General features: G+C 43.4%; 1 protein-coding gene across 1 annotated transcript in view; it reads right to left on the reverse strand.

Moving 5' to 3' along the window:
* Positions 1-23,523, reverse strand: part of CYFIP1 (cytoplasmic FMR1 interacting protein 1) — a 198,133-nt gene continuing 174,610 nt past the window's right edge. Inside the window, exons 24-31 of the mRNA XM_049852609.1 lie at positions 20,957-21,100; positions 19,305-19,395; positions 18,030-18,160; positions 13,713-13,785; positions 5,492-5,586; positions 4,490-4,728; positions 3,770-3,917; positions 1-745 (exon numbers count right to left, since the gene is read on the reverse strand). Of these exons, the coding sequence (XP_049708566.1) occupies positions 581-745; positions 3,770-3,917; positions 4,490-4,728; positions 5,492-5,586; positions 13,713-13,785; positions 18,030-18,160; positions 19,305-19,395; positions 20,957-21,100 (1,086 nt within the window). The 3' untranslated portion in view covers positions 1-580. The remainder of the gene's footprint in view (positions 746-3,769; positions 3,918-4,489; positions 4,729-5,491; positions 5,587-13,712; positions 13,786-18,029; positions 18,161-19,304; positions 19,396-20,956; positions 21,101-23,523) is intronic.

Consider the following 23,523-nt stretch of genomic DNA (forward strand, 5'->3'; position numbering starts at 1 on the left):
TCTATAACCTTTAAATCATGCCTCACAAATCATATTTTGTAACAACTGGACTTGGGGGAAAAATCAAGGTCACTTTTCTGAAACACTGACAAAAGAGGGAACAGTGACTTAGAAAAAATTATTCATAAAAGACGACATGAGAAAAATCCCTAAGCAAAAGTAAAATAATCATTAATTCTAGTTGAGGATTTTATTACAGTTAGCTGGTAGTGTCTTGCTTAAGTCCTAAATGTTTGTCTTCAGTGTAAGTCCCGAAGGGGTAACTGAACTGAGCATCTTCTGACATTGATAGCTACTGGCACAATCCATAGAAGAAAATTTTTAAGAACATGATGGCAACAATTATCAGCCAATCTTCTAAGACTTCCTAATTACCAAAAGCATATACAATTTTAATTTTAGTCTAGAAAAATAAGTCAATTTTATAAAATTAAGCTTTTAGATTGAAAAGCACCCCTTTAACAGGCAGATACTGAAAAGCAGTCCATTAAAAAAATCTCACTAAATCATTCATTGAAAGAAAACATGCTGTTAAATCCAGTTGGTACTGGTAGTCTTAACGGGGGGACATGGATGTCACTCAGCTGCTGGCCAGAGACTGGTGGATAGGGGGCTGGAAGCAGCGCACGTGCTCCACAGGTGTGCTTTCCCCATCTCCTGACTTCAGGTACTTGTCCAAGATACTTATAATTTCATCATTTAGAATCTGGAACTTGCGAATTCTCTCCACCATCTTCTTCAAAGGCTACAATTAAAATGTGTTAATTTAAAAATGTGTGCATTTATTGCTTGTGTTTCAAATGTCATGATTTTCATTTTCTCAGGAATAACGTAAACCAAATAGTACCGACACACCATCTCTTTAAGGCAATTATTGGGACAATAGTTTGAATATAAACAATTTTCTCTGTGGGTTTCATGCTATTAACAGACTCGTTTACATAACTTACTGATCTATTCATTCACCGAACAGGTATTAAGAACCTACTGAGTCGGAACCAACTCGACGGCACTGGTTTCTTTTTTTATGTACTAAAGGGGAGCCCTTGTGGCACAGTAATTAAGAGCTATGGTTGCTAACCAAAAGGTCTGCAGTTTGAATCCACCAGCTGCTCCCCGAAAAACCTTATGGGGCAGAGGTCTACTCTGTCACTATGAGTCGGAATTGACTCGACAGCAACGGGGTTTTTTGGTTTTGGTGTACTGAAAGCTGGGAGTACAAAGGTGAAGAGGAAAGACCTGTAAACTAATAATACAAGCCTTAGACTTTCAGTTTGGAATTATGGACAGGATGCTTTGACAGACACTCCCACCGTAATAGATCTGGGTAAAGCGCGCGCACCCCCCCCCCCCCACACACACAAAAACTTTAAAAAGCATTGCTGGGTCTGCCTGTGGAGGAGGTAAAACAAGTCAGAGCTTCCTCTAGGACAGATACCAACAGCAGCAGTGGAGTGAGACTGGGCCTGAACTGTAAGCAACCTGGAGACACCCCCATGAAGCCAGGAGCCTCTAAATTAAGCTAAAATGGTCCCAGGTTGGTAACGGCCTCTGGAGATGAGCAGAGACAAATATAAGTCTTGGAAGGAAAGCAGTCCAAATTAAGTTCAAATAAGAGCTTGGAAATAATATGAAACATTTCAGAATGGGAACAAGAGATTTAGATACCCTCAAGGCCTTCTGGAAATCGGTGCCATACCAGTCCAGGGTCGTTCATTTCTGACGCAAAGGTGTGGTGGACAGTACAGACCGTTCCGCGCACCAACTGTGCCCTGTACAAATCTCAGCTTCCCTTCCCGGCTTGGGGCAGACTCCACTGCTCCATGCAGCCCTTCTCTCATCCCCATTCACCTGGGGCTAGGTCAGCAGGTGCCCGCCCCTCCTCTGTTTCTTAGATGTAATTTTGATTCATTAAAACAATTTACAAACTGCAGGGAAAGGGCTATCTTTAGCAGAAAGAAGGATACAAACACATAGGGCAAGGTCCAGGGTAGAGACAGGAGCAAATCTGAGCCTCTGTCTGCCAAGGCCTTTCTTCACTGGCCTCACCCTGTCGCCGTGATAGGTTACATCATGCCTCCTGAGGCTGAGTCAGCACTGAGCCCCCAGGGGGTCCCTCGGGCTGGTGAGTCCCCACCCATTGGCCTGAGGGGTGGCTGTGCTCTCAGCAACCAGAACACAAAGCCACATTGTTGACTGCAAAGGGGTTCCGTGCCTTGCACCTTCAGATACTAGAATTGTAAGACAGAAAATATAAAATGTGGAAAGAAATTAAAAAATTCAGTGAAGAAAAAATTACCAATTACTACCCAGAAATGGAAGTTCTGATGGTGCAACGGTTAAGCGCTCGGCTGCTAACCAGAAGGTCAGTGCTTTGAACCCACCAGTAAGCTGCACGAGAGAAACCTGGTGATCACTCCTGGAGAGAGTTCACCACAGGAGTGGTGTCTGAGGTTTGGAAAGCTAGTGAAAGGCCATCTAAGACGCGTCAACTGGTCCCAACCCACCTGGAGCAAAGGAGAATGAAGAACACCAAACACAGAAGGAAAATAAGAGCCCGAGAGACTCCATCAGCCTGAGACCAGAAGAACTAGATGGTGCCTGGCTACCCCCAATGCCTGCCCTGAAAGGGAGCACAGCAGAGAGTCCCTGATGAGGCAGGAGTAAGTGGGGTGTGGAACTCAAATTCCAGTAAAAAGACCAGACTTTGTGGTCTGAGACTAGAGGGACCCAGGAAGACACAGGCCCCAAACTTCTGTTAGACCAAAACGAAAACCGTTCCCGAAACCAACTCTTCAGAGAAAGATTAGACTGGACTATAGGACATAAAGTGATACTTGGAAGAGTGTGCTTCTTAGCTCACGTAGACACATGAGACTAAACGGTCAGCTCCTGTCCGGAGATGAGATGAGAAGGCAGAGGGGGACAGGAGCTGGCTGAATGGACACGGGAAATCCGCGATGGAAAGGAGGAGTGCTGTCAAATTACAGGCAGAGCAACTAGTGTCACATAACAATGTGTGTATAAATTTTTGTATGAGAAACTTGAACTGTAAACTTTCACTTAAAGCACAATTAAAAAAAAAAAAAAGTTCACCCTAGGAAACCCTATGGGGCAGTTCTACTCAGTCATATAGAGTCGCTGTGATTTGGAATTGATGGCACACAACATCAACAACCCAGATCTGAAGAACCAAATCAAACTTTTAGGAAGAAACTAATGATTGTGGAAATGTGTGAAACCTCAGTAGATTAGACACAGCTGAAGTGAATGAAAGATACAGGTGGAGAATGCTGATTTCAGGCCAGAGAGCCAAGGAAATGGAAAACACAGCAGGTGAGGGAGGTGGAGTGGCCCCAGGGATGTCTGCGCCCTGATCCTTACACGGCAAAAGGGACTTTCAGATGTGATTAAGGTTATGGACCTTAAAACTGAGGACAATATCCTGGCTTATACTGGTGGATCCAATCTAATGATATTAGCAGGGAATTTTCTCCAGCTGGAGGCAGGAGAAACGGGGCAGAAGGGAAAGTCAAATGATAAGAAGCATGAGAGGGATCTGACCCTCTCATGTACCTTGAAAAGGAAAATGGACAGTAAGTATTTTAACTGCCAGACGACTTTACTTCCCAATTAGATTCATACTGGGAAGGAAAAGGAAGCTTCAGTTGGTGGTACCTTATCTACTGGGATAAAAACAATTCCCAGGAAAAATTTAATAAAAAGTATGCTTTTGGGAAACTTCCCCATCAGATTTTCTTCCACCTACCACGTTTTTTATAATCTCATCTTTGCCATCCTGCTTCTGGACTTTCAGTAGATGGTAGCAGAAGTCCAGTACGGCAAAGCGTCGCTGTTGCCCAAGAAGTACGATGATCATACAGCCAGCCCAGTGGAGCCCGTCACCGAAACACTGCCTGAAAACAAGAAGTCACGATAGGGAAATGGGAGGTCAGTAGAAAATGATGAAGTCTTTCACGAGTCTGTCTCCTGACATCACTAACCAAGTCCTGTGCGTCACTGTCTACCCACTGGCTCCCGTTCCCCAGCCAGCTGGGTGTGGGTCCTGCAGGGAGCGCTGAGTAGCAGGTGACTTTTCCCTGTTTCTGTGGACCACCCTTCTTGGGTTCATCTGGTATACTATTTCCTAACCTTTTCCAAACAGTAGTCTTTCCATGAAGAATGATGACATGAAGTTATGGACCTTCTCCCCAGAAAAATACACATCAACGCTTCCTACAGTTTTGATTTGTTCAGAGACTCCCTGAGGCCTGGTCCTGAGTCACCTTTGGCATCAAGTAGGAAACCCCACTGAAATAGCACTGAAGCAGCTGGGCCAGCCCCGTAAGTTCTGGTCCATATCCAGAGGAATGCACAGTCTTCTGTGTTTGCCTGGCACCAGCTTCCACTCCCCCCAGCCCCCAACAGCTCCTCTATCTCCACTGGCAGTTTGTCCTGCTCCAAAGGGTAAGACCAAGCACACACTTACTCAACCGTAAACTCGTGTGTTCCCACAGGAATGCAGTAGACAAACTGCATGGCACTCCAAAGCCTGTGAAACTCAACACACTCATCCACGTGCATGACCCCATTGCTAGGAAGCGGCCCACGCCAGATGGGGTCATCCAGAAAGGTCCGAACCCGAGTCAGGATGACTTCAAACATAGACAGGCCGCAGCAGAGGCGCTCCTTTGTCAGCAAGTCCCCCTCTCTTGCTATTGCAATTTGCTGCAGAAAGGAAAAGTGGAATATTATGGGTCACAGTAGGAAACTGGAGCTTTCTTTATGACTTAATGGAAAACTCCGTCAGCTTACAGAAGAGCACTAACTAAGTATGTCAGCAGTGACCTCTGTATCTTAGAAAATTACATATATTTCAGTCAAGGGACATCATACGGTCAGGTGTTCCTAACCAGGAGCAATTTTTATCCCCCAGCGGACATGGGGCAATGTCTGGAGACATTCTTGGGCATCAGAACTGTAGGAGGAAGTGCCACTGGCATCTAGTGGGTGGAGGCCAGGGAAGCTGCTCAACACCCTACAATGCATAGGACAGCCGCCTCCCACAACAAAATGCGACCATGCCGAGACTGAGGAACCCTGATCTAGCGTAAGGCGATATTCACAGAACTCTACCCTGCCACATTTCCTCCTATCTTAGAAGCACCAATGCCTGTGAAAAGGCTTCTTTAGGTGGACAATGACAACAATAACCGACATCGTGCACAGCTTAAGTACCAGGTGACGTTCTAAGCCCTTTCCACATGTTAGCTTTATTAAAACTTCACAACCACCCCATGAAGAGGTCCTATTAGGAACCCTGTTTGACACCCACAGGCACAGAGGCACAAGCAGTTTCGTTAAGCTGACTAACCTCACACAGGCTCCTGGTCAGGGTGGTCTCGCTCACAGCCTGTGCTCTGAAGCCCTCCCACCCAGCCTGGTCCTGCTGCCCACGCCGGCAACAGTGATGGCAACAGAGCACACCTACCTGAGGAGTCCCCAGCCTCTCAATCAGAGGGACAAGGTGCAGTGGGGCATACTTTGATTCAAGTCTCTTCATTTTGGCATCCAGTCTCTCTCCCTCTGCAGTGGAAAGAACTTATTATACTCTGTTCTTTTTTGTATGGAAAGATGATTGCAAAAGTTTAAATTTTTTTACAAAAAACAAGATTTTTTAAACATAGTATTGTGTTTTTGGTGAGAGTTTACACAGCCATTTAGGTTCTCATTTAACAATTTCTATACAAGTTACTCAGTGACATTGGTTACATTTTTTATAATGTGTCAATATTCTCATCAATTCCGTTCTGTCTGTCCCTATCCCAGTGATCTGGTTTCCCTGCTTCAGAGTAATTGTTGACCATGTGGTCTCATACAGATAATTTTTTCATAGTACTCACGAGTTATATTTTTTATTTTATGAACCACTCTGTTATTTAGCTAAAAGGTAACCTCAAGGGATAGTTTCTGTTCAAGGTTTAAAGAGTATCTCAGGGCAACAGTCTCAAGGAGTCCTTCAATCTTAACAGGTCCAGCAAGCCTGGACTTTTTAAGAACGTGAGTTCTGTTCCACACTTTTCCCTCATTCTTTCAGGATCTATCTATCGTGGCCCTGATCAGAGCAGCTGATAGTGCTGACCAGGCACCATCTAGTTCTGGTCTCAAGGCAGATGGTTCATGTAGCCTATTAAGTTTTGTAGACTGGTTTCCTTCTGAATCTTTGGTTTCCTTCTTTCTCTTTTGTTCTGGATAATTAGAGACCAATAGGTGTATCTCAGATGGCTGTTGTCAAGCCTTTAAGACCTCAGACACTACTCACCAAACTAGAAGGTAGAACATAAAACTTTATGAACTACATTATGCCAATTAACTGAGTTGTCCCACGAGACTGTGGTCCTAAGCTTTCCAACCCAGAAAACCAGTCCCGTGAGGTGCTTGGTTGTATCTCAGAAGTATCTGTAACTGTGCTCCTATGAATATATACGCATGCAGACACATACCTGTGTACACATGTACATGTAGATACATCTGTATGTGTATATATATGTACACACGTATAGATACCCTCACACATATATGCATATATACATACGTAACTACACACTTTTTTTTTTTGGTTCTTCATGTTGTTGCAAAATTTTATGTCTTATCCCTTACCCAAAACGCCCTTTTCTCTTGTGTATTTCTTAGCGGTACCATTTACCCTGTCAAGTTGTGTATATTTAACCCACATTTAATGCTACCTTTCTCATCACCAAAAATAACAAGTGTCTACTATTTAGAGAGTGATTCCTGCTTCCGCCTGCATGATCCCTGGTAACAACCAACGAATGCTGGTTTTATTTATATGTATATATAATAACTACCCATCTTCTTATAAAAGCGTGATCATATATTTGTCCTTTTGTGATTGACTTATTTCATTCAGCATAATGTTCTCCAGATCCATCCACATTATGTCTTGATAACTCATCACTATTCTTTATGGCTCCATACTATTCCACTGTATGTATGTACCATTTTATTTATCCATTCATTCACTGATGGGCTCTTAGGTTGTTCAATCTTTTTGTTATTATGAATAGCCCTTCAATGAACACAGGTGTGAATATATCTGTCTGTGTAAATCTCTGGGGTAGATACCTGGGAACTGGATTGCTGGATCACAAGGTTATTTCTAGTTTTGTGAGGAAGCGCCATGTCATTTTCCATGGTAGTTGTACCATTTTACAATCTCACCAGCAGTAAATAACAGTTTCAATCTCCCCACATGCTCACCAGCATCTGTTGTTTTCTGGTTTTTTTTTTTAAATCAGTGCCATTTTAGCAAGAGTGAGAGGGTCTCTCCATGCAGTTGTTTTTTTTTTTTTTTAACTTGCATCTCTTAATGGCAAATGATTGTGAGCATCTTTTCATGTATTTGTTGGCCACATGAGTGTCTCTTTGGTGAACTGTGTCCTTCACCCTTTTTTTATTGAGTTGTCTTTCTGTTGTTCAGTTGTTGAAGTTTTCTATATATGTTAGAGATTAGACCCTTATCAGATATGTCGTTAGTAAGGATTTTTTCCCAGTCTGTAGGTTGCTTTTTACTTGTTTCGTAAAGTTTTTTAATGAGCATAAGTATTTTAATTTTTATGAGGTCCCAGTTAATTTGTCTTATGCTGTTTGTACATCTGTAATTGTGCTTGATAACCTATTTTTGAAAAAAAATTAGGTCCCACAATTTTGTCCCTATGTTATCTTCCAGGAACATTACGGTTTTAGCTTTCACATTTAGGTCTTTGATCCATTTTGAGTTAGTTTTTGTGCATGACTTGAGGTATGGATCCTGTTTCATTTTTCTGCAAATGGGTATCCAGTTTTGAATGACTCGTTAAATAGCATATTTTCTTCCCCACTGAATGGACTTTGACCCCTTGTCAAAAATCAGTTGTACACAGATGAATCCATTTATTTCTGGGTTCCCAATTCTATTCCACTAGTCTATATGTCTATCGTTAAACCAATAAGAGGCCATTTTGATTTCCGTGGCTGTATAGTCAGCAAAAAAGAGGGAGACCCTTGGTGAGATGGATTGACACAGTGGCTGCAACAATGGGCTCAAGTACAGCAACAATTGTGAGGATGGCACAGGACCCAGCAGTGTTTCATTCTGTTTCGCCTAGGGTTGCTGTGAGTCAGAACTGACTCGATGGCACCTAACAACACAACAACAACAAAAAAGTATGTTTTGAGGATAGGGAGTGTAAGGCCTTCTACTTTGTTCTTCTTCAATATTGTTTTGGCTACTTGGGGCCTCTTTCTTTCCCAAATAAAACTGGGGATTAGTTCTTCCATTTCAGTAAAGAACATTGTTGGAATTTGGATTGGGATTGCATTGTATATGTAGATCACTTTAGCTAGTACTGACATTTTCAGAAAGTTAAGTCTTCCAGTCCATGAGTATGAAATGTTCTTCCATTTATAGAGGTCTCTTAGTCTCTTGTAGGCGTGTTTTATAGCTTTCATTGTATAGCTCTTTTACATCCCTGGTTAGGTTTATTCCTAGTTATTTTATCTTTTCGGGGGTTACTGTAAATGGTATTGTTTTCTTGATTTTCTTTCTGGAGTTCTCCTTGTTACTACAGAGGAACCCAACTTATTTTTGTGTGTTCCTGAATTTCTCTTTTAGGTTCAGTAGCTTTCCTGTGGAATCTCTGGGATTTCTATGTATAGGATTATGTCATCTTCAAATAGAGTTTTACTTCTTCATTTCTGATTTGGATACCTTTCCCTTTCTTGCCTTATGGCTCTGGATAGGACTTCCAGCACAATATTGACTAAGAGTAGTGATAATGGGCATTCTTGTCTCATGCCTGTTCTCAAGGGGAAAGCTCTCAGTCCTTCTCCATTGCAAACAATGTTGGTTGTTGGTTTTGCATATATGCCCTTAATTATGTTGAGTAATTTCTCTTCTATTCCCTATTTTGTTGAGAGCTTTTATCAGGAAACAGTGCTGGATTTTATCAAATGCCTTTCTACATCAATTGATTTGATCATGTGGTTCTCTTCCTTTGTTTTATTTATGTGGTGTATTACACTGATCGATTTTCTAATGTTGAAACACCCTTGCATTCCTGGTCTGAATCCCACTTGATCGTGTATGATTTTTTTGGATTGTTGTTAAATTCTGTTGGCTAGAATTTTGTTGAGAATTTTTGTGTCATTATTCATGAGGGATGTTGTTGTTGTCAGGTGCCATGGAGTCAGATCTGATCCACAGCAACCCTATGTACAACAGAACAAACGCTGCCAGGTCCTGTGCCATCCTCACAATTGTTGCTATGTTGATCCCATCATTTCAGCCACGATGACAATCTATTTCATTAAGGGAATTCCCCTTTCTCACTGACCCTCCACTTTACCAAGCGTAATGTCCTTCTCTGGGAACTGGTCCCTCCTGAAAACATGTCCAAAGTATGTGAGATGAAGTCTCACCATCCTTGCTTCTAAGGAACATTCTGGTTGTACTTCTTCTAAGACATGCATGCTAATTTTTCTGGCAGCCCGTAGTATATTCAATATTCCTTGCCAAAACCATAATTAAAGGCGTCAGTTCTTCCATCTTCCTTATTCATTGCCCAGCTTTCACATACACATTAGGCAACTGAAAATACCACGGCTTGGGTCAGGCGCACCTTAGCCCTCAAGTTGACAGCTTTGTTTTGAACATTTTAAAGAGGTCCTTCGCAGATTTGCCCAATGCAATGCGTCGCTTGATTTCTTGACTGCTGCTTCCATGGGTATTAATTGTGAATCCAAGTAAAATGAAATTCTTGACAATTTCAATCTTTTCTCCATTTATCGTGATTCTCTGTTTATCATGATGTTTATTGGTTCAGTTGTGAGGATTTTTTTCTTTATGTAGTCTTTGATCTTCATCAGTAAGTACTCCAAGTCCTCTTCACCTTCAGCAAGCAAGGTTGTGCCATCTGGATATCACAATTCGTTAATGAGTCTTCCTCCAAACTTGATGACGCATTCTTCATATAGTCCAGCTTTTTGGATTATTTGCTCAGAATACAGGTTGAGTAAGTATGGTGAAAAGATAGAGCCCTGACACACACCTTTCTTGACTTAAAACCACGCAGTATCCCTTGTTCTGTTCGAATGACTGCCTCTTAGGACATCTCAACTGGTACTCTGTCAATTCCTGGGGCTTTGTTTTTGGCCATTCCCGTCAGCGCAGCTTGGACCTCTTCCTTCAGTACTATCAGTATCTCAGTACCATATCCTACCTCCTGAAATGGTTGAATGTCAACCAATTCTTTTTGGTACAGCGTATTCCTTCCGTGTTCTTTTGATACTTCCTGCATTGTTCAATTATTTTCCCCATAGAATCCTTCAATATTGCAACTTGAAGCTTGAATTTTTCCTTCAGTTTTTTCAGCTTGAGAAATGCCAAGCGTGTTCTTCCCTTTTGGTTTTCTAAACTTCAGGTCTTTGCACATTTCATTATAATACTCTGTCTTCTCAAGCTGCCCTTTGAAATCTTCTGTTCAGCTCTTTTACTTCATCATTTTTTCCATCTGCTTTAGCTACTTTACATAAAAGGGCAAGTTACAGAGTCTTTTTTGACATCCATTTTGATCTTTCTTTCCTGTCTTTTTAATGACCTTTTGCTTTCTTCATGTATGTCCTTGATGTCATTCCACAATTCGTCTGTTCTTCAGTTATTAGTATTCAACATGTCACATCTATTCTTGATATGGTCTCTAAATTCACATGGGATATACTCAAGGTCATATTTGGGCTCCCATGGACTTGCTCTAATTTCTTCAGCTTCAACTTGAACTTGCATATGAGCAATTGATGGTCTGTTCCACGGTCAGCCCCGGCCCTGTTCTGACTGATGATATTCAGCTTTTCCATTGTCTCCTTCCACAGATGTAGTTGATTTGATTACTGTGTTTTCCACCCAGTGAGGTCCACGTGTATAGTCGCCATTTATGTTGTTGAAAAAAAGCTATCTGCAATGAATAAGTCATTAAACCAAAAACAATCAAACCCACTGTCGTCGAGTCAATTCCGACTCATAGCAACCCTATAGGACAGAGTGGAACTGCCCATAGAGTTTCCAAGGAGCGTCTGGCAGATTCGAACTGCCGACCTCTTGGTTAACAGCTGTAGCACTTAACCAGTACACCACGAGGGTTTCCAAATTTCAGACTACAGAAGTTGGTAAAAATCTTCAATTTTCTCATCTTTGGCATTAGTGGTTGGTGCGTAAATTTGAATAATAGTCATATGTTAACTCGTCTTCCATGTAGGCGTATGGGTATTGTCCTATCACTGACAACGTTGTACTTTAGGATAGATCTTGAAATGTTCTTTTTGATGATGAGTGCAATGTCATTCCTCTTCCATTTGGCACAGTAGACCATATGACCATCTGACTGAAAACTGCCCATAGAAGGCCATTTCAGCTAATGCCTGGGATATCGATCTTTATGCAGTCCATTTCATTTTTGATGACTTCCAATTTTCCTAGGTTCATACTTTGTAGCTGTTTTCTTCTCATTTTGAAGTCATGCCAAAATGAGAAGATATTCATGAGGGATATTGGACTCTAATTTTCTTTTTTTGTGACGTCTTTACTGGTTTGGTATCAAGGTAATGTTGGCTTCAAAGAATGTGTTAAGTAGCATTGCTTCCTCTTCTATGTTTTGGAAGAGTTTGAGTAGAATTGGTACCAACTCTTCTCTGAACGTTTGGTAAAATTCCCTAGTAAAGCCATCTGGTCCAGTTTTTTTGTTGTTGTTGGGAGATTTCTGATGACATCTTCTATCTCCTGTTTTGTTATGAGTCTGTTTAGATTTTCGACCTCTACTTGTGTTAGCTTAGTTAGGTAGTATGTTTTTAAGATTTTGTCAATTTCTTCTAGGTTTTCAAATTTGTTGGAGTGCAATTTTTTGTAGTATTCTGTTATGATCATCTTTATCTCAGTTAGATCTGTTGTAATGTCTCCAACTTATTTTCATTCTTTGTATCTTCTTATTTTTTTCTCTGTCAATTTAGCTAGTGGTTTGTCTATTTTATTTGTCCTTTCAAAGAACCAACTTCTAGTCCTGTTGACTCTTTCTATTATTTTTCTGTTTTCTATTTCATTTATTTCTGCTCTGATCTTTATTATTTCTTTTTTTTTCTGGTAACTTTGGGCTTCTTTTGCTCTTCCTTTTCTATTTGTTACCGTTTTCAAGTTATGTTGTTGATTTTGGATCTTTCTTCTTTTTTAATGTACGCATTTATTGCTATAAATTTCCCTCTGAGTACTGCTTTTGCAGCATCCTAAAAGTTTTGGTATGTTGTCTTTTCATTCTCGTTTGATTCTAACTATTTTTAAATTTCACTTTTGATTTCTTCTATGATCCAGTAGTTATTTTATCTTTTTGACCCAACAGTTTTCTAGCAGTGTGTTATGTAGTTTCCATTTATTTTCCTTATTCTGCTTTTGACTTCTAGTTTCCCAGTGTTATGGTCAGAGGAGATGCTCTGTATGACTTTAGTGTTTTAAAATTCATTGAGCTTTGTTTTGCAACCTAAAATATGGTCTGTTCTGGACAATGTTCCATGTGCGTTGGAAAAGAATGTATATTGTTGCATATATGCTGTTGAGTGGTGTGTTTTATATGTATCTGTGAAGTCTAGCTGGTTAATAGAATCATTCAGAATTTCTGTATCTTTATTGGTTTTATTTTTAGTTGTTTTTTTATCCATCATCGAAAGCGGTGCATTAAAGTCCTCTACTATTATTGTAGATTTGTCTATTTCTCTCTTCAATTCTGTTAGACTTTGCTTTATATATTTTACTATTCTGGCAGTAGGTATATAAAATTATGTCTTCTTGGTGCACCGACCTTTTTATCATTATGTAGTATCCTTCTTTGCCTCTTATAATGAATTTTGACTTAAAATCTATTTTGTCAGATATTAACACTGCCACTCCTACTCTCTTTTGGATTGTTTGCTTGGTATATATATTTTTCCATCTTCCGTTTTTTAAACTATTTATGTCTTTGTGTCTAAGGCATATCTCTTATAAACAGCATATTGACTGGTATTTTTTAAAATCTATTCTTCCACTTTCTGTCTCCTGACTGGTGCATTTAAACCATTTACATTCCATGTCATTATCAAGAGGTAAATATTTACTGCAGCCATTTTGTTACTTTTCAAAAAACAAGATTTTTAAGTTAATATATGTATATAGATTCTCTTTGAAAATTCTTTAGCAGAACTGCCTGATGTGATATTTTAAACATGATATATAAATAGAATTTATCTTCTGTTCAATATGTATTTTTAAAACTCGCAGAAATTTTCAAATGTAAACAAAAAGCAGAGATTAACGTGATGAGTCCACTTGCACCCATCATCACTCCAATAATTATCAGTTCATGGCCAATCTTTTTTATATACACCCAATCTCCCTTTGCCCCCATGTTACTTTGAAGGAAATGCCAAACACTCTATCATTTCAGCCATAAATACTTTGTTTACTCAGTATTTATTGAACTAGGTTATACACCCTCCTCACAGTTAACCCTGGTTCCAATTATACGGCACCAAACTCACAAACCAAACCCAGCCTTGTATCTGGCACCATACAGACTGTGGGCCACTGTTACAGTTGGTGGTGAGGTTCCTTGGGCAACAGAGGGCACACTCACCTTTCACATGAACCCTGGGCAAGATATTCTGAAAAGGGGCGGCATGCAACAGGTCACACACTTCTTCTAAAGACTTGAACACAGAGAAAGTCACATTAGGAAGTTCATTCTCTTAGCAAAGATGAATGGAGAAATATGGTCATGAAAACAACATACATCTTTGTATTTAGTGTAAAGTAAGTACTCCAGGTAGCACTGTCCAAGAGAACTCTTTGTGATGATGCAGTGCTCTATGTCTGTGTTATCTAATATTGTGGCCACAAGCCTCATGCGGCTACTAAGCCCTTGAAATGTGGCTAGTGAGCCTGAGGAACTGAATTTTAAATTTTATTTATTTCTAACTAAATATAAATGCACACAGGTAAAAGCTATCACTGAATGTGGGCTTTCTTCTCCAGGATTTACTAGTTTGGCAGCCTTCTCCCTACCCTTCCGCACCTAATCTTCTCCGCTCATGGAAACCCTGGTGGCATAGTGGTCAAGAGCTATGGCTGCTAACCAAGAGGTCAGCAGTTCAAATCCACCAGGCGCTCCTTGGAAACTGTATGGGCCAGTTCTATTCTGTCCCACAGGGTCGTTATGAGTCGGAATCGACTTGACGACAACGGGTATAGTTTTTTTTTGTTTTTTTTTTTTTTAAAAAAAAACAGGAACCAATGCTTTTAATCAGACCTCATGGACAGAAGAAGGTTTCTTCTGGAAACACCTTTGTAGGCAGAAAGAAAGGATGAATGTGAGTCACCCTGTACTGTCCACTCCTCCCCACAGAGCCTAGACAAAGTTCTGAACTGGCATTCTGAACTTTTTCGGATTGTAAACTTCTTTGAAGAGGTAATAAAAACCCTACACAAGGTCCTTTCTAAAATGCACACTTAGAGAGAAAGCTCATCTCCAATGTCACAGGGGTTGCAAAACCCCTAACGACCCACTGTGAACCCAAAGACAGCCAAGAAGAGGACAAACGCTGTTCATCATTGTAGAGGTGGAGGCTCTAGGACCCCCCTAAAAGGGCCCGTAGACCGAGGCCCCTCACCACTACAGGGGCAGGCAGAAGGCGTACTCCACTTCGTGCCTCCAGACCTCACAGGTGAATGAAAGCTTCCTAAAATCATCTTATAATTTGGTGGTAAAAAGAATCTGTTATTAAACAAAGAAATGGCAGTCAGATATGAGCCTGATGACTACCTGATGACAGTGAGTCCCTGAAGGACTGGGTCCCTGGGGATCTGATGCCCCATCACCCGATCCTGATTCTCAGTGCTCAGGCTGCCAAGAGTGTGCTCGTGTGGCCAGACCCAGCTGCCCCACTCTTCTCAGGGCATGATAAGGGGAAGGACGCATTTACCCGAGTATCTTCACTGATCAGAGTGGGAGACACAGGTGCCATCACACCTGCCCTTGCCAGGGTGTTTGGCCAAGATGAGGGCGTGTCCACTGCTGTCAAAGAAAGGGTTACCCTAGAGGGGGATTCCCATTCTTGAGAACCTACTGGAAACCACAACCCTTTATTTCCAAAAGGATTAAAGCAACACCACAAAATTGAAGTCTGTGGCTGGTCTTGGGGCAGAAGTGCCCTATTCTGACAGTCTACCTTTCCTCCACCTGTCTGATGTGGAGAGGAGAGGTGGGGAAGAGCAGGGAGGTGAGGAAGACGGGATCAGGGAAGAAGGGCAGGCAGAATGACCCAGGATTTGGAATGAAAGAAAAGTAGTGCTCATAAGACAAGTTTGCAAGTACACTTAAGAGCAACTGTTTCCCTCATGCCCAGCATTGCACTTGCCACAGGGGAGACTGAGACATGCACAGACTGTGGTCACAGTGATTCTAAGAAAGGAAAGGACACTGGGATCGACACTGGAAATGCGAGGAGTCACCTCGGTTCCCGAGACTTAACAAGACCCCTTCGTGCCTGAGATGTCTATTCCCACATGAGAAATAGGATTTGGGCAGGCAAGGATCACACTAGTCACAGATGTCTCTTTTCCTAAGTTTCTAATGAAGTCTCTGAATGGTGCTAATGGTTAATGTGCGCAGACGTTATTTCTCATCCACACAAGCCTCTGGGACAGTTTGTATTTCATAGTTGAAGAAAAGCTTTGTTCCCTGCCATTAATTCAGGCAGTTCTCTCAGGCAGCGCCCCCAGAAGTGTGCGCTGCCTGCTCTCACCAGGCCAGAGCTGTCAGAGAGTGAATGCTGGGGGAGGCATCACGAGGTTGGACACAGGCAGAGGAGAGCTTTTCTCACTTTGTGCTGTATGCTCAGGCAAGTTGCACATGAAGGACATTTTCTTAAATATTTAAAATTCATTAACAGAGATTACTATTTAAAGGAATTTTTCCTAGCTTATCTGGTTCTTAAAAAATTCACATTGATTTAGGTTAAAAAATTCAGGTTGCTCTAACATCTTCTTAGAATGTGGCTTCCCTGGACATCTGCTGCTCGGTAGGGTCAGTGCCTGCCTGTTCCTTTGGGGGCTGCTCTGCTGCACCCCTGGGAGTGATGGGCTCTCATTCTGTGCCCATCATCCCTGCTATGGTTGGGGGTGGTCGGGGGAGGTGCATGTGAGAGGCTGGTCACTCTCTTTGAGGTTGAACGTGGATGCTGGGGGAGACCTGTGTCCATGCTCTGAGTCCACTGGTGGTGGGGACAAGGAGGGCCCAGTGCTGCTGGACTCCCTCTTGCTATCACATGTAAAGGGCCTGCCTGGCGGTACAGGAAACAGAGATGAAAGACGCAGGCCCTGACAAGAAGCTGTCCACTTCTGAATGTGTCCATGGCTGATCCTGGACTCTTCCGACCCAGGAGCACTTAGCCCTGAGTGCACTGCCATCCTAATGCCCATATCCTGAGATGACAGGCACCCTGGCCCCTGTCCTTCTAAAACCCAACCTGGCCTCCACAAAGCCACCAAGGCACTGGGCGAGACACTGAGACCAAGAGACTACCATGAGAATCAGCCCCACAAAGACCTCCCCAGATAGGTCTAGAGATGCAACGTTGTTCCTAAAAGGTCGATATGCTTTTTCAATAAATTAGGCAAGTCAATTTTAAAACTTACAGGGAGAGCAAAGGTCCATAAAGAGCCAACATATCTTAAGAAGACTGAGATGGGGTGTGCCCTGTCAGCTATCAGACTCACGTGAGAGCTGTGATGTGATGATAGCGCACTCCAGCCCCCACAACAGCAACCAATGGCACGGAGTTGGAAACCCAGAGACAGACCAGCATGTCGTGGGGAACCCTGCAGACAGCAGGGAAAGGAGGACCTCTCCAGCAAATGCGGGAGGCTCAACTGATTATCCCATATGGAGAAAAAGAGCCCTGCTCATATCTAAAATTGCACACACCAATCAATTCCAGAAGGATCGTAAATTTAACCGTGAAAAGCAACACTTAAAAACCTTACAAAGAAAATATAAAAGAATATCTTCATGAACCCCTAGGTAGGGAAGAACTTCTTTAAAAAGATATAAAAAGTACTAGTCGTTATTAAAAAAAGAAGACTGAATTAAACATAAGAACATCTATTCATCAAAAATCACCATTATGAGAGTGAAAACTCAAGCCACAAACAAGGAGAAGTACCTGCAATACACATAACACATTAAGGGATTAGTATCTAGAATACACAAAGAACTTCTATGAAAAATGGGCAAAAGACACAAGTGGGCATTTGATAGAAAAGGACACAGGAAAAGCCAATCAGTAAATGAAGATGTCCGCCTCATTATGAATGTGGGAGGCAGAGGGGCCATACGAGATGACATTTCATACTCACTAGGTGTTCCAATTTTAAAAATTTGACAAACTTTTGCTTGAAATGAAACATTGGGGGCAGATCAACAGGCCAAGTGACACCATGTGGAGGTATCTAGTCAGTTTGTGGAAAGCAAGGCATCCCCCTGTGAGACTGGTAAGTCACGGTTAGGTCCACTGTGTTATCCACAAGGTACATGTAAATAGTCACATGTAAAGTAATTAAAATTCAATCAAATTTAAAACTCAGTCTCTCAGTCACACTAAGCCACGCTTTAAGTGCTCAACACACACATATGGAACATTTCTGTCACTGCATACAGCTCTCCTGGGCAGTAAAACGCTGCACCTGAGCTAGGTTAGATGGAGCATGTATTACATCACAAAACATTTTCATATACCTCACATAGAAAAACATTCTGGAAACAATGAATAATACTGCTTTTTTTCCCCCCCAATTACAGGGAACAAATTCAAATTAAAGTCTAAAAAGAATGGCGCTTTATAGCACTGGCCCCCACCCCCCACCCCCACCAAATAACCCCGTGGCCGTGGCTCACCAGGCTCTGCTCGATGAGCAGGCAGAAGAGGACAGCATTGCCCACCTCCCGCAGGTTCTGGAAGCACACGGTCTTCAGCTCTGCATATTCCACAATGTCCTTAAGCTGGTGGTGGAAGAACTCAAGGATACCTGTGGGTAGAGAGAGAGTGGTGAGGTCGAGACGGTAGAGAAAGCAGAGCCCTGAGCAGGAGGGGCTGGGAGCCACTCTCTCTACTGCCACTGCCCACTGCTACAAAGGTGGCCACCTGGGTAGACCCTCTGCAGACCCACATGGACTGTGGGGGGAGTGACGGAGCCTCTCAGTCAGCCTGGTCCTTCAGGGAGGCTGCTGTGACAGTGCTGTCACAAGAATAAGAGAGAAGGCCCACTTGGTCATCTGGTAGAGGCAGAAAGATTACTTGATAAAATTCAATATTTACTCACAGGCATAGAAGGGAATGATGTAATCTGATAACGAGCATCTACAAAACCCGGAACCAGCATTCCGGTGGCATTTGCCCACTTTCCCCCCAGGTCCAGGGCAAGACAGCATGTCTGTACCACTGTCATGTCAACCCAGTCAGCAACCACAGTCAGGTTTTTCTTGGGGGGTAGAACCAAAGCTGGAGAAGGAGGAAAACAGAAGGATGAAGTAGGGGAAAGAAAGGAGAGAAGAGGGAAATGGCTAGGTGAGGAGGGGGCAAGAGGAAGGAGGGGGAGGAGGAAAAGGAACAGGAGAGTGGGGAAGAGGAAGAGGAGGAAAAGGGACAGGAGGGTGGGGAAGAGGAGGAGGAGGAAAAGGGACAGGACGGTGGGGAAGAGGAGGAGGGGAAGGAAGAGAAGGGGAAGTTGAGGAGGTTGAGGACCACAGGGAGAGGGGAGAGCCAGCCACCACCACCCCACGGGCTGTCTTGGACTATAGCCCTGTAAGCCCCAGCATCAATGGTTGAATCCACAGGCCAGGTCCCCGCTTCCCTCTGGCTGGCAACTTTTTGGGGGAGTCCACGGAGGGCCAGTCAACCCCTCAGGGACCACTGGGCACCTAATCACCTCATGCTGGCCCCTCAGTTCCTCCTGTAAGACGGGCCCTAAACACACGTTCCCATACACCTACCCCTCCCACCATGAAGAGCAAATCTAATTGTGACAAGTAATTGGCAACCTGACTTTCGCTCACTGTGTCCAAGAGGAGCAGTTTCGCCTCCTTTCCAAAAACACGCATCATGTGCCTCACGCCCCTGGGAGGCAGCTGGCCCACCCGCCACCTACGCGCCACCCACGCACACCCTCTCACCAGGAGAGCCGTACTCGTGCCGGGGCAGGCGGCAGATGGTGGGCATCACCTCCATCAGCGTCCTCACGTACTGCAGGATGGTGCCTTGCAGCTGTGGAGGACAGGGCTGCATCAGCCACGCCCCACCTCGGGCGAGGTCAGGGCCTGCAGAGTCACTTTAGCTGGGAGTTCAATCCCACTTGTGGGAGAGGGAGCACCTCCACAGGTGTCCCCACATACTAGCTTGAATGCACGTTCCAAACCCATGCCCTTTCAGAGCACGGGCTCTGAGGGATGCCAGCAGGCAGGGAGGGCTTGGAGTGCCCATCCATCTCCCAGGTGGCTGCACGGCAACGTCTGCCACCTAACAGGCACGTGCAGCTCTGAGGAGACAACAGTGTGGCCGACAGACCTGGCAGGAGTGGGCTGGAAGAGGGGGGCAGTGGGGGCCAGGGCGAGGGTGGCCGTGGGCGCTTTGCTCAGTCAGGTGCCCCCCAGGGCGTGCACGCTAAGAGGTCTGACTGGAACAACAGCACCACAGGTCACCCGTTGCATGTGTGTCCGTGTGCGTCACACTTGCTACCATGGCACGCCCCAGCACCTCTCGGCCAACACTTGTCCACTGAGGCATGGGACAGTGAGTGGGTGCTTTCTGGATGTAGTCCATGCAGCTGAGAAACCCCATTACTAGGAATGGCTGATTAGTTAGGAAAGGGGGACACGAGGGACCCAGATGCCTGCACTGGGCAGTCACGAGAGCTCTGGAGGAAGCAGTTCTCCCAGGAGGCTCTGCATCCTCTGACGGACTCAGCGCCTCTGCAAAGATGGGCCAGGGCAACTTCGTGCTCAGCCCAAGTGAGGCCAGTCATCTTACCATCTCCCATGTTACCAGGGATGTAGGGTAGGCTCCCTGCTAGGGTAGGCTGGCAGGACCTGGAGGGGTCATGGGTTCATGGCTATACTCAGTGACCAAACCCATCTATGTTATAAATAATTTTTTATCTTGACCTATATGACTGTAAATTGTCAACTTCTTAGGTTCCTGGCCCTTTGCTTTGTGTAAGTTCACTTTAGTCTAATCTTGGCTCACTTCACGTTGCCACACAAGGTTTCCCTGGGCCAGCATGGGAATCACCGGAAAGAAAAGAAAATCTGTACTTGGCAATAAAGAATTTTTAAAATAGATGGGCTCGGACACAAAACAATTGATTTAAAAAAACTCAAGATTTTGAAGAAAAGGTGTCTCTTAGTTAACAGCAGAAATAAACTATGTACAGAAAAGAAAACCCATTATAGGTAACCCTCAATGTCGTCACCTTTCCAAAAGGTCCTGATGAGCAAGGCTCTACATATACTGGGCCTGTGCTCACCTCTGATCTCTGTGTGGGGTGTGCGTGACTTACCCAGGGACTAGGCACCCACCCATGTGCCTCTGACGCACAGACCAGCCAGGGCTGCACTTATGCTGGGCCTCTTACAGCAGCAGTACCGCCGCCTGCAACACCAGCGTGCACCACCCTCTACCGGCTGCCTGGCCAGCCAGTGCTGAGGCCCCACAAACACCAGGGTGCCTCCTCATGGCCAAGACCCACTGCTGCTATTTCCCCAAATTATTTTCCCCTAATGAACTTAAGGTGTGTGTGAAGGAGTGCAGTGCATCACGAGAAACATACCAGGCTCTTGACCACCTTCAGCAGCTCCTCCATGACCACGGCGATGCCCTGGTAACCGAGCAGCCGACAGATGACTTTAAAGTGTGGGGGACCCACGAAGTTCCTGTAACTGCCATAAATGCTGGAGTAGGCCAGGTTCAAGGCCTGGCGGGAACAAGGAACACAAGCACTTGATAAAACCTCAAGCTGTAATAACCACAGTCCTCATGCACATACTCAGATGAAGAGTCACTACGCGAAGAGGCATTAAACACACAACACCCTTGAGTTAGGATATCCAATGAATTTGCTCTTAAGACCATCCAAATAACTGGCACATATTCAACCTGTTATGAAATGCAATCTTGCTAAAATAAAAAAAAAAGGAAACAAAATCATTTCGTTTTTCAACATTTACTGAACTGGCAATTCTATAGAAGACATTTCGAGGGTCCTGGGATGAAAAATAAATCCCTCAGAGCCCCATCTCTGCCTTCACCAAGTGGACCCAAGTCTCCACAGAGAACAGTCCCCCTGCAGAGTGAAAAGGTAAGAAAGGGGGTCACGGTGGTGTCCTGTAGGAGGGGACCGCTAAGCTCTTCTGAAGGACAGTGGATGCGCAGACATGAGGGAGACACTCTCCCACCAAGAACAAGAAGCTTTGTGCAAACCGGGAGCCTTGCAGGGATCTGCCCATTTTCTTGGCCACGGTCACAACCTCAGGGCCCTCAGCTGACACTGAGCGGACAATTCAACCACTTTTTGGTGAACAGAAATATTTTCAAACATTTCCAGAACTGTGTCAATTTAAGTAGACTTTTAAATGTTCACTGGGCCTGGGTGGAAGGTGGGGATTCCTGTGACACCCCTTGATTTTGCCTCTTCTTGTATTTCTGGTATCAATTAAAAACTCAATTGTTAGGCATTAATTGATTGGCCAGGAACCTGGAGACAACAGAAGGCACTTATTCTTTTCAAATTAATATTTAATTGTGTTTTCAGTGGAAGCTTACACAGCAGGTGAGGTTCCCATTTAACAATTTCTACACAAATTGTTCAGTGACAATGGCTACATTCTTCACAGTGCCTGAACATTCTCGTTATTTCCATTCTGAAGGTTCTGCTTCCAGTAATCTAGTTTTCCTGCCCTTTTACCTTCTCATTTATTTATTTTTTTAAGTAACGGTTAACCTTTTGGTCTCACATAAATGATTTTTTAAAGGAGGACAGTATTCACAGGTGAGATTATTTTGTGAGCCAATCTGTTATATAGCTAAAAGGTGACGTCAGAATAATTTTAGTTCAAGGTTTAAAGAGTATCTCAGGGCAATAGTTTTGGCGATTCCTCAAGTCTCAATTGGTCCAATAAGTCTGTTTTTTAATTTTTTTTTAGGAATTTGAGGTTCTCATCCACATTTTTTCCCATTCTTTCAGGATCCATCTACTGTAGCTCTGATCAGAGCAGTTTGTAGTGGTAGCCAGGCACCACCTAGTTCTTTTGGTCTCAGGGTAGATGAGGGTGTTGTTTTTATAGACAATTAATCCTGTAGACTAGTTTCTTCTTTGATACTTCAGTTTCCTTCTATCCCTTTTGTTCTGGTTGAATAGAGACCAGTAGTTGTATCTTAACAGAAGTCATTTCTAGTGACTCTACTCAGACACGGCAGGAAGATGGAGGGAAAAGGAAAGTCTTGCCCAGTTTTGTCTTGTAAAAAACTGAGTCACAACCCTTACTGCAATTTTGCCATTGTTAATACGTAATTCCTATGTTTAAATAATCTTTGGACATAGCAAAGTTCCACAGTAGCAGAAGAAATAAAGTAATTCAGATAAAGTGTAATTGTGGTGGAACCCAACACCTACCACACCCAAAGGTAGGTCAAACATAAGCATATATGACATGAACTTCTTTTGATGACCCAAGGACATTTTAAAATTGTTCTAGCCATGTAGGGTGAAGTTGAATTGGCAAAAGTTGTGTGATAGATACATTTACAATACCAAAAGAAAAAAATAAAATAAAGAGTAGCTGCTGAGGCTACTTATGTACGACCAAAAACTTCATGGGATTTGGTTCCTTGATTTGGAGGTTTAGGGTCATGGTTTCCTGGGACATTCCAGTTAACTGGCCTAATAACATGTTTAGTGCTTCTGTTCTAGTTCCTAGTTTGTTGTGTAGCGCCAAGGGTCTTAAAAGCTTGCAAGCGGCCATCCAAGGCACAACAATTGGTCTCTATTCACCTGGAGCAACAGAGGAAGGAGGAGAGTCAGGAACAGGAGGAGGATACGGCAGGTGTGGCTAATGGCCTCCATGAACAGCTGCCTCTTTTGCCGTGAGACCAGAAGAACTGGATGGTGTCCAGCTACCATCACTGAACATTTTGATCGAAGATTCTATAGGAGAATCCTAATCGAAATGGGGAAAACACAGAACAGAATTTCAAATTCTCATAGACTCCAGACTTCTGGATCCATGGGTACTAGATGAACCCCTGAAACTATTGCCTTGAGACAATCTTTAAACCTTAAACCAAAAATATCCCCTGAAGTCTTCTTAAAACCAAAAATAGTTTAGCTTAACTAGTAAA

This window comes from Elephas maximus, chromosome 13 (assembly GCF_024166365.1).
Source record: "Elephas maximus indicus isolate mEleMax1 chromosome 13, mEleMax1 primary haplotype, whole genome shotgun sequence".
Lineage (NCBI taxonomy): Eukaryota > Metazoa > Chordata > Mammalia > Proboscidea > Elephantidae > Elephas > Elephas maximus.